The 9,852-nt window shown below is 35.1% G+C and overlaps 1 protein-coding gene and 1 long non-coding RNA gene across 8 annotated transcripts; both read right to left on the bottom strand.

Annotated features, from left to right (window-relative positions):
- Nucleotides 1-1,851: 1,851 nt before the first annotated feature.
- LOC132282967 (nodulation receptor kinase) lies at nucleotides 1,852-6,947 on the bottom strand. Of its 7 annotated transcripts, none has more exons than XM_059784817.1 (10): nucleotides 6,887-6,947; nucleotides 5,984-6,338; nucleotides 5,621-5,679; nucleotides 5,071-5,286; nucleotides 4,750-4,958; nucleotides 3,778-3,904; nucleotides 3,407-3,478; nucleotides 3,003-3,189; nucleotides 2,789-2,921; nucleotides 1,852-2,339 (listed from the first exon to the last, which is right to left on the bottom strand). In XM_059784817.1, the coding sequence occupies exons 4-10, from the start codon at nucleotides 5,219-5,221 to the stop codon at nucleotides 2,076-2,078; spliced, it is 1,143 nt and encodes a 380-aa protein (XP_059640800.1). In that variant the 5' UTR covers nucleotides 5,222-5,286; nucleotides 5,621-5,679; nucleotides 5,984-6,338; nucleotides 6,887-6,947; the 3' UTR covers nucleotides 1,852-2,075. The 7 variants fall into 7 exon arrangements, with proteins under 7 accessions (XP_059640800.1, XP_059640799.1, XP_059640801.1 ...); XM_059784816.1 differs by lacking the exon at nucleotides 6,887-6,947 and adding an exon at nucleotides 6,628-6,842; XM_059784818.1 differs by lacking the exon at nucleotides 6,887-6,947 and having other exon boundaries at nucleotides 5,965-6,842.
- A 1,390-nt stretch (nucleotides 6,948-8,337) lies between these two features.
- On the bottom strand, nucleotides 8,338-9,852 carry LOC132285712 (uncharacterized). Its single transcript, XR_009472592.1, has 2 exons — nucleotides 9,619-9,852; nucleotides 8,338-8,901 (listed from the first exon to the last, which is right to left on the bottom strand). It is a non-coding gene; the product is annotated as an uncharacterized LOC132285712 (long non-coding RNA).

Here is a 9,852-nt window from a genome sequence, read left to right as displayed (position 1 = left end):
ATACAGTCAGCAGCCGAGGCCAAGATAGTCGTCGATGGTTCACAAATCAAACCAAGATGAAGAAGATCGGTGGTTCAAACCGAGGTGAAGGAGGTCGAAGTTGATCCAGACCGATGTGGTTTTTCGATTTGTAGTTCTTTCATCTGTCTTTCTCCGTATACAAATCTATATATATACACACTATATTTTATGGTTTTCGATCTGTGGTATTACTCTCTATCCATATACAAATATATATCTATGTGCATATATGTTATACATATATTTTTGGGGGGTTGAATTTTATTATTTGTTATCCAAGCCAAGGGATTAAGCCCTAAAAAGTTGATAATTTGCATTTTCGTTTGTTTGGGTCTTGATTTGAGAATAGGTGCCAACCCATTTCACATTCTTGATTTGAGTTTTTTTAGACTGTGATGATAGCTTCAAGGATTTACTATCCCAGTAGCCAAGGATTAAGCCATATATATATATATATATATATATATATATATATATATATATATATCACTAACAGGACGTGAGTGGGACGGTGACAGGTGCAGTCATTTCCCAACGGGAGGGAATGGATTGAGAAAACGCAACCCGCCACGGCTATGGGGCGGGAACGGATTTAGGCAAACCCGCTGCAAATCCAACCAGTTGTCATCCCTAATGCTATGTTTGGTTGGAGGGAAGGATTGAGGGGGGATGGATGAGAGGAGGGATGAATAAATATTTTCGTATTTGGTTGGAGGGAAGGGAAGAGAGGGAGGAAACAAGGAGGGATGCTTCATCCCTCCTTCCTATATGTTTTTCTATCCGCCCACTTTTGGGAGGAAGAGATGAGAGAAAGAAGGCATAACTATCCATGAATTGGTAATTTATAATTTTAACTTTTTCAAAAATTTTGAAATAAATATCTACCTTTTATAATTTTATATAAAAAGGGTATATTGGTAAAAATAATATAAGAACTCTCCTTTCTTTCCTTCCAACCAAACAAGAAAAAAGTATCACTCCATTCCTCCTTTCTACTATCCATTCCATTCAACCAAACATAAAATGGGAAAGACACCCTCCCTTCCTTAGGGATATCTCATCCATCTCTCCTCCTATCTCTTCCATCCATTTTTTTATCCCTCCAACCAAACGAAGCATAAGTCTCCTCTTGATCGTGGGGACCATGATGGTTTGGGAAGACCTCCTTGATGCCATGCCATGGTCTTGAGTATCATCATCATGCACAGAATTGCTATTATGTAATTCAACATTCTACCCCAGTATGATGGATGGAGGATGTAGACCCCTCATGCGGCTATAATGGCAATACCTGTTGTTATGACGTTACAACACTTTACAATCATCTGGGACGTCTGGCTGTATTTTGGACTATCCCCCTTGTCGGAAACTTGCATTGACTGGCTGCCCCGGCATTCATATTGGATCATCCGGCCCTGGATCATGCAGAAATTCGTATCACTTGTTGGCTCCATCTGTGAAAAATGTATACTAGTTTCCTTGATAAATCATGGTCCGACCATGATTTACCATCAATGTGAACAACCACATCATTCGTTCCTTATTCACATTCACATAATATTTTCAAATCGTCTTTATCAACTTTTTTTCCAATTTTATTTCTAATAAGTTTATTACGCAAGAAAGGAAACGGAAGGTTTAATCTCCTCCTCCTCTCATTTCCTTCCAACCATTAATTCAAAATGTACTTTTTAGTAGCCCTGTACGTGAACCTGGAAAAACCATTCTTAATTAGATACGAAAGGAAAATTTAAATAAATACCATTACTAGGGGAAATTTTGTTTAAATCAAACTATCAAAGCAATCAATTAATTATGGTGTAACCAAAATCACAAACCTCAACCATCACAGTTATATTGACACAAATAATGGTTTACAACAAGATTTCTCGTACATTTATGAAGGGAAAAAAATCAAAAAAATACTACAGCTGTTCTTTATACACTTATCAAACAGCTGGATCTATTCTTCTCTGGTATTTCCAAAAAAGTACTATTTCACAAGCAACACACTCAACAATTTGAAGGCAAACAAGCTAAACCCTTGGATCATTTTATTTTGATGCCCTAAAGAGATGGCTCCCAAGGATCACAACTGGGGTTCCTTCCCCCATGATTGTCGTCAAACTCATCTCTTTCTCAAGTATCCGATCCAGTTCCATTACCACATAGCTCATGGCAGGTCGCCTTTCACTGGAAGGGTCCACACAACGGACCATCAACTGTATGAACTCTTCCATGCCTTCTGCTGTGAAGCTATTCCCAAGCCTTTGATCTATGATGGTAGATATCTTGCCAGAATCTTGATAATTTTGCACCTTGACAAATTATAATAAACCAAAATGAATATCAGATGCACCAACAACTATCTATGGCTAAACCAGTTTCAAAGAGGTGTTACATTTCAAAGCACGTATCAAATATCATGCAAATAGTTACTTGCTAATGTGATGAGAATTCTCAATAACCTCTTTATCATCGTGCCACACATGCACATATATTTATGTATATTTGTGTGCAAAATAGACCATAACTCTCCTTGAATGTTTTAAGGTAATTTGCTTGGTACATCAGTTGTTCATAAGTGATTTGTTCGAACCGTTGAATACAACTTCAACTAGGTTTGGATTGGCTGACAGGCTGAGCTGAGTATAGCAATTCCATCTATTTATATATACATTCACTTGGATGGTGAACAAATCAATCAGAAGTCTTATTCTATGTTATAAAGGTAGTGCGTCAGCATTTTGTAAGAACTAAAAAATACCCATTCAACCAGGTTTTGATTCGCATCCAAAGATAGCAATTCCATTGCTTCCCGTCCGCTTACCAACTCCAGAAGGAATACCCCGAAACTGTATACATCACTTTTTTCAGAAAATCGTCTGAATTCTCTCACCCTACATCAGTAAACTTAATAAGGATAAAATAAGATTTACAAAAATAATAGAAGAAAAACACTTAAATGCAGAGAGTGATACTCGGGGGCAAGAAATAGCTCATCGGCAGCCATTTGAGAAGATGGGCCTGCAACATCAACTCTTCCAAGAAAATTCCTTAGTCCAGCATCAGCAACCTTGGCTATGAAAGTTTCATCTACAAGAACATTTGCTGTCTTGAAATCCTTATGTACCAAACGGGGACTAAGGGAGTGGAGATGAGCCAAGCCTGCAGATAGAAGCTAATGAATGAGGCTGCACAAATAAGGAGCGTTGCTTTGAAAACTTTCAAATACAAAGGAGTAGATGCCCTACTAATTTCAAGTCGTAAAGAAGCCTACAAAAGAATTTTGTGGATCGAGATTGATAATCGAGTAATTTATCCATGGAGAAGAAATACTAAACCAGGAAAGCGACAAATGCTCACTGATTTTGCAGAGGATCACCTTTAGCTGCCCCTAGAGCTATTGGAAGTCTGTGCTTGAATTCTAGCTTCTCCCTTGAAACCTGACCAGCACCTACAGATATAAAATCACAAAACTTCACAACTAATGAATCAGAATAAACACAACTGATGAAAGGTTTCTTTAGAAACTATGCTAAGAGCACGACCACAGAAGAAACTTTGATACAGAAACAGTGTTGTGTACATCATGATTCTCTACACATCACATGAAACTAAGGTGACATCTCTACATGACAACAATGGATAAATTTTAAAAAGTTTAGAGCAATAAAGAACATAAGCCCACTTAATTAAAATTATTTACTACTCTCTGGTTGTGAAAGCAAAAATGATAATTGGATAGAGCATTACCATATAAGTGAATAGAAACACTTCCATTAGGTATATATTCATAGACTAGAATTTGCTGATTATTTTCTTGGCAGTAACCTAAAAGTGTCACGAGATTCCGATGCTGAATAGATGAGAGATATCGCACCTGATAGTAAATTCAGTCCAAATACATCAAACCACCAAAAATGAAATTTAAGGGCAACAGGATAATGAGATGGAAAATAAAAGATGCATATACTTGACTAGAAACTTGTTATACATTTCCCTACCAATTCTAGAAACTCGGCAAGTAATATTTCAACAGCACTAGTGCTTGACATTTTTGCCCACATTTCATTAGTAGCTACTTCCTAAAAAATGGAGTCCCTTTATTTTTGATAAATCAAAAAATGGATAAGCCGAATCAAGAGGAAAAAGGCACAAAAACTAGATTCTGTCTTTTGCTGATACAAGGGAAACAGAGTGAAGAAGACACTGGAGTACCAGAATGAGCACTTCCTGAGCTATTGTCTAATGTCACAAAATACACAAACATGATATCCTAAGATTTACAGCAGATATAGCCTTTTGTTGAGGGGAGGGCAACAATCCCATGCCAAAGCCAAAGATCGTTAATTAACACAGCTGCATGGCCCAACCCCCCAACTCCAAAGCCCAACCGACATAGAGAAAGAGAAGAAAAACGTAAGAAGATTGGAACACTCTTCAAGTTAAAATAAAACTTCCAATTTACACTTAGAAATATGTCAAGGTAATAACAAAAGATAAACACCTAAGGGTTAGTCTGGTGGTATTTCCACATCCTCCAAAGTGGAAATTGAGGGTTTAAGTCCCTATAAGGCACAATGGGTGTTTAAGTTACTTGCTAGGGCCAAACAAGAAAATAAAAAATAAAAAATTCCATTATAGGACCTCGCTAACCCATTCCAAACAGATATTAGCATCTTTTGTGATTGTTTTCAATTGTAGCAGAGGAAAGCAAACCATCACCTCTTCAATAAATTCCTGACTAGGAGCACCAGCTCGCCTTTTTATGGCTACAAGAACTCCATCATGAAGCAAACCCTTAAATACCTCTCCAAATTTTCCTTCCCCAATCAAACTTTTATCACTAAAATTTTGTGTAGCCAACGACAGTTCTTCCATCTCGAAACGTCTTGCTTCTCTAAAGGTCAATTCAACACCAACAGGTCTTCCAACTGAAGGTTATCAGAAAATAGTTAATTATTTATACATATATACAAGTATACATGTGTAATATAGGGAAGTTAATGCTTCAAAATCTTGGAATTATACATAACATAAAGTTACCTTGAATGGATGGATCGGAGGAACCTGTCTCAGAAGTACGTGAAACACTCCTATTATGAGACAGGCAGAACCATATAATTATAATTATAATCCCCACCAATGCCACGGCTCCTGCAGCACCTCCCAGTATCGCTGCAAGAGTCCTTGACATTTGGTATGGGAGCCACTTGAGCTACGCGGTAGTAGTTTTAAAATTTGAATTATCAAGCATTGAACCTGAAATATAAAAGAAGACCATAAGTAGAAGAATAGCAAGGGGAAAATTTAATCCACACAAAAAGGGGATCATAAACAGCAAATGACAAACCATATTTGTTAGATATATAAGTGTATATATATTTATGTGACTATTAAAATGACAAAAATAAGTTTCCTGGCAAGTGTTTAACTCTAGTGCAGAAATTGACACAACAAAAATAAGCTAGCTGGCAATTGGTAACCTGGCGTGGCAATAAATACTTTAGAATCTTGAATATATAATCCTTTTAATCTGTGTAGTGAGATTAACAAAACCAAACACAAGGCAGTAGAAAGGAATGAGTCAGTTTACCAATTTGGCTTGAAAGCTCAATGTGGATAGAAGGAAAGCCGCAAAGATCATGTACTGATCTATAAGCAAAATAGAAACGATTCAGAATCTAAAATCTAATCATAATTAAGACTAATGCCAACCAAGCAACAAGAAGCAATGACTGTATTAAATGTTATTTATTGAATGATATCTACCAGGCTAAGAAATCATAGTCAACAATTCTGATTGTGTAACAATGTTTTGGATCCATGACACAAATTCAATTGAGTTTTTTTTTTTTTAATTTAAATTCAGGATAATTTTATTACCAACAAAGCTGAAAACCATATAACTCTCTAATAGACAAAGGGGCAAAATCATACATAATCTTGAACACCAAACCTGTAATGACACAGATACAGCAGCGTAGCCAGATTCCTACTAAAAGTCCCAGCTTCATTTGCTGGTAACAACTTGAATAAGTGTGGGAATAAAGCTAATACCCAGATCAAAATTCACCATCATTCTGACAATACGGAGTTTGTTCTTGCAAATCAAGAAATCAATGGTCTTTCAGCCCTTAAACAGTCCAAAGCAATCCCTTCACTTCACTTGAGGTAATCAATCATCAATCGTTAGAGCCAGTAGTAGTTGTTGCTGTTGTGCACTTCTGGGGATAGTTTAATTGAGATCGAAATTAGAACCAACGCCTTCTTCGCATTATTTTTTAACACGAACAATGCCGACGGAAAGTGACCTTGCACCGACGCACAATCAGGGGGTTTATACTCAAAATAATAATAATAGTAATACAAAACCAATTTACAAATCAAAATGCAAAAATAATAAATAATAATAATAATAATAATAAACCCCTATTATTTTTTGATGTCTCAGAGAGAAAACCCAACAAAAAGAGTTCAAAACGAAGCAAGAGAAGATTCAAGAAGAGAAGAGAAGGATGAAGGAATTAACGAGGACAGACGTGGTCTTGAAGATAGAATAAAATTTAGAGAGGGAGATATTTAATTTATTTATTTTCTTACGGAGTATTTATTTTCCTTATTTGTGTGTGTGCGCCCGCGTTGTAAAGCAGTGTAATGGGTTGTCTGCTACTGCAACTTGGGAGTGTTTTTTTTTTGCTTGCTGTGTCCTGTCCGAAGCATCTTGGTTGTAACAGATTCACACACCCACACACACATACACAAAAGATAGATAGATTGATAGTCATAGAAACACCAACAACAATAACAACACATATAGAGATAGAGATAGAGATAGAGATAGAGAGAGAAAGTAGGGTACCAGTAATAGTCGTATTATATAAGGATGCCAGCTAAGTTGGGGTCGAAATTATAACATCCAAAAAGAAGGCCCTAAAGAAGAAAGTAATACAATACTACTAGTAAAACCATATATACTCTACAATGAGAATAAATATATGTATATATTTATACACACCATAAACAATTGTAGAGAGAGAGAAAATGGCCAGATTCAAAGCAGTGTCCTGTGGGGTTGGTATCCCCACCAGCCAGCTATGTTGACATTGCAACCAAATAATAGGTCATTAAAATATTTAATTAAATTAATTAACAGTAGTATACTACTGATATATATATATATATATATATATTTTTTGACACATATAATATTATATTACATATAGAAATATAAAGCAACAAACATTACAAGGATGTGCTTAGTTTAGTAAATATGTATGACGGCTGCTTGTCCACCCCTCTTTCACTTTGTTAATTTATTCCAAATTTCACATTTAATGCTTTGGATGCTTATCGGCTCGTTTGGTATGCGATTTATTTTAGAGTTTATGGTTTTAATCCATACGAAAATAACGGTATAGGAGTGTTTTGAATAGAAATCGAAACCATGTTTGGTAACTAAAATTCATTTTGAAAAATTTGAAATCAGAAACATGAAAACATATTTCGTAAAATCATGGGTTGGAAGTCTTTTTTATTGTCAAAATTTCTGAATTTTCGTAAAGACTATTTTGTTTTTGTTTTGAAAAATTAAATATATATTAATACAATTATAAGTTTATACTGATATAATTTATATCTAATGGTCATGGTTCAAGAAATTTAGAAAATAAAAATATATTCATTAACACTTCAAACCATTATTAGTTTTTATACCAACTGTACCATCTTCATCTTGACAAGCATGTTTTTATTAAGAGTGAAAACTACAAAATTCCCCAAATATTATGGTAGGAGGGATTTGCAAAATTTTCAACTTTGTGCGACTAACTCCTAAATTCTTGTTCCGCTGGTTTGATATAATTGTGAGTTGCACACTATTGCATCTAGTTACTCCATATCTACAAAATACCCCGAATATTATGGTAGGAGGGATTTGCAAAATTTTCAACTTTGTGCATCTAACGCCTGAATTCTTGTTCCGCTGGTTTGATATAATTGTGGGTTGCACATTATTGCATCTACTTACTCCATATAGAGATGTGATTGGCTTGATTTTCATGAATATCATTGCCATTGTGGATTACTCCATATATATTACTCCAATGTGGTTCGATTGACCGTATGTGATGAATATGATAGCCTCTTTCTAAAAATCATACAAAAATCCTGAATTATTTGGACTAATATTGTAAAAATCATGAATATCATTGCCATTGTGCATTACTCCATATATATTGCTCCATTGTGGTTCAATTATTTGGCCCATAATAACATATTTTTAAGTCGCACCAGAAAACAACTCAGAACAAGTAGAATCACAAAACTGAAAATTACAAGATAATGAGTTCCAACTTAAAATTACAAATACACTCCCTCCAGAACTGAGTACAAATATGTTCCACAACCATTACAGCAAAATTGGAGTGTCACAATTGGAGAGTATCAACTCAGCAGCGCACACTACCAGAATATTAACTCAAATTCATCCCAATAGAGAAGTGGTAGTACACGACAGCATTCATAATTCAATATATAATCCAAAAAACCTAATTTCAAGTTAAATTGAATAGAAATAGAATTGTAACAAGGCAAAATAGTTACCTTTTTTCAAGCTCAGTTCAAAATTCCAGAATTTTAACTCAAATTCATCCCAATAGAGAAGTTGTAGTACACAACAGCAATCTCAAGCACAATATAAGAAAATGACTGTCACAGTTCAATATAGAATCCAAAAAACCTAATTTCAAGTTAAATTGAATAGAAATAGAATTGTAACAAGACAAAATAGTTACCTTTTTTCAAGGTCAGTTCAAAATTTCAGAATTTTAACTCAAATTCATCCCAACAGAGAAGTTGTAGTACACAACAGCAATCCTATGCAAAGAGAAACACAATATAAGAAAATGACAGTCACAGTTCAATATGGAATCCAGAAAACCTTAATTTCAATTTAAATTGAATAGAAACAGAATTGTAAGAACGCAAAACAAAATTTTCAAGCTCAGTTCAAAATTCCAGAATTTTAACTCAAATTCAACCCAATAAAGAAGTTGTAGTACACAACAGCAATCCCATGCAAAGAGAAGCACAATATAAGAAAATGACCGTCATAGTTCAATATAGAATCCAAAAATCCTAATTTCAAGTTAAATTGAATAGAAACATAATTGTAACAAGGCAAAATAGTTATCTTTTTTCAAGCTCAGTTCAAAATTCAAGAATTTTAACTCAAATTCATCCCAATAGAGAAGTTGTAGTACACAACAGCAATCCCATACAAAGAGAAGCACAATATAAGAAAATGACAGTCATAGTTCAATATAGAATCCAAAAAACCTTAATTTCAAGTTAAATTGAATAGAAACAGAATTGTAACAAGGCAAAATAGTTACGTTTTTTCAAGCTTAGTTCAAAATTCCAGAATTTTAACTCAAATTCATCCCAATAGAGAAGTTATAGTACACAACAGCAATCTCATGCAAAGAGAAGCACAATATAAGAAAATGACAGTCATAGTTCAATATAGAATCCAAAAAACAAATTTGAAACAGTCGAGAGCAAACGTTCGAAATTTCTCTACCAAGCACGAACCAGACCAGGGTTTCGGTGAAATATACTTTGGATCACCTCACACGGGTCACAGAACAGAAACGGTCGACAGCAAACATCAATGGAGATTGCAGAGAAAAGCGTTGTAGGATTAGTGATTTATCAATCTGGAACACAATCGAGAGCACACAACGGGGTTTCAATGGAATCGCCTTAGTCTCCTCACATGTGCAAAGACGAAGAGAGAGAAACGGGAGGCCAAAATGAGCCCCAGCG

Source organism: Cornus florida, unplaced genomic scaffold (genome assembly GCF_030987335.1).
Source record: "Cornus florida cultivar Cherokee Brave unplaced genomic scaffold, ASM3098733v1 CherokeeBrave_3.0.0_Hap2_Chr11, whole genome shotgun sequence".
NCBI classification, from domain to species: Eukaryota; Viridiplantae; Streptophyta; class Magnoliopsida; order Cornales; family Cornaceae; genus Cornus; species Cornus florida.
The sequence above is the reverse complement of the archived record's forward strand: the minus strand, read 5'-3'. Positions and strand labels throughout refer to the sequence as shown.

What these genes read in the sequence shown, in the direction of transcription:
- LOC132282967 (XM_059784817.1), bottom strand. Translation starts at nt 5,221, where the DNA reads ATGTCAAGGACTCTTGCAGCGATACTGGGAGGTGCTGCAGGAGCCGTG. An exon ending in TGTTTCTATTCACTTATATG is followed by an intron (nt 3,479 to 3,777) that starts GTAATGCTCTAT and finishes TTATATCTGTAG; the next exon opens with GTGCTGGTCAGGTTTCAAGG. An exon ending in GAGCTATTTCTTGCCCCCGA is followed by an intron (nt 2,922 to 3,002) that starts GTATCACTCTCT and finishes TTACTGATGTAG; the next exon opens with GGTGAGAGAATTCAGACGAT.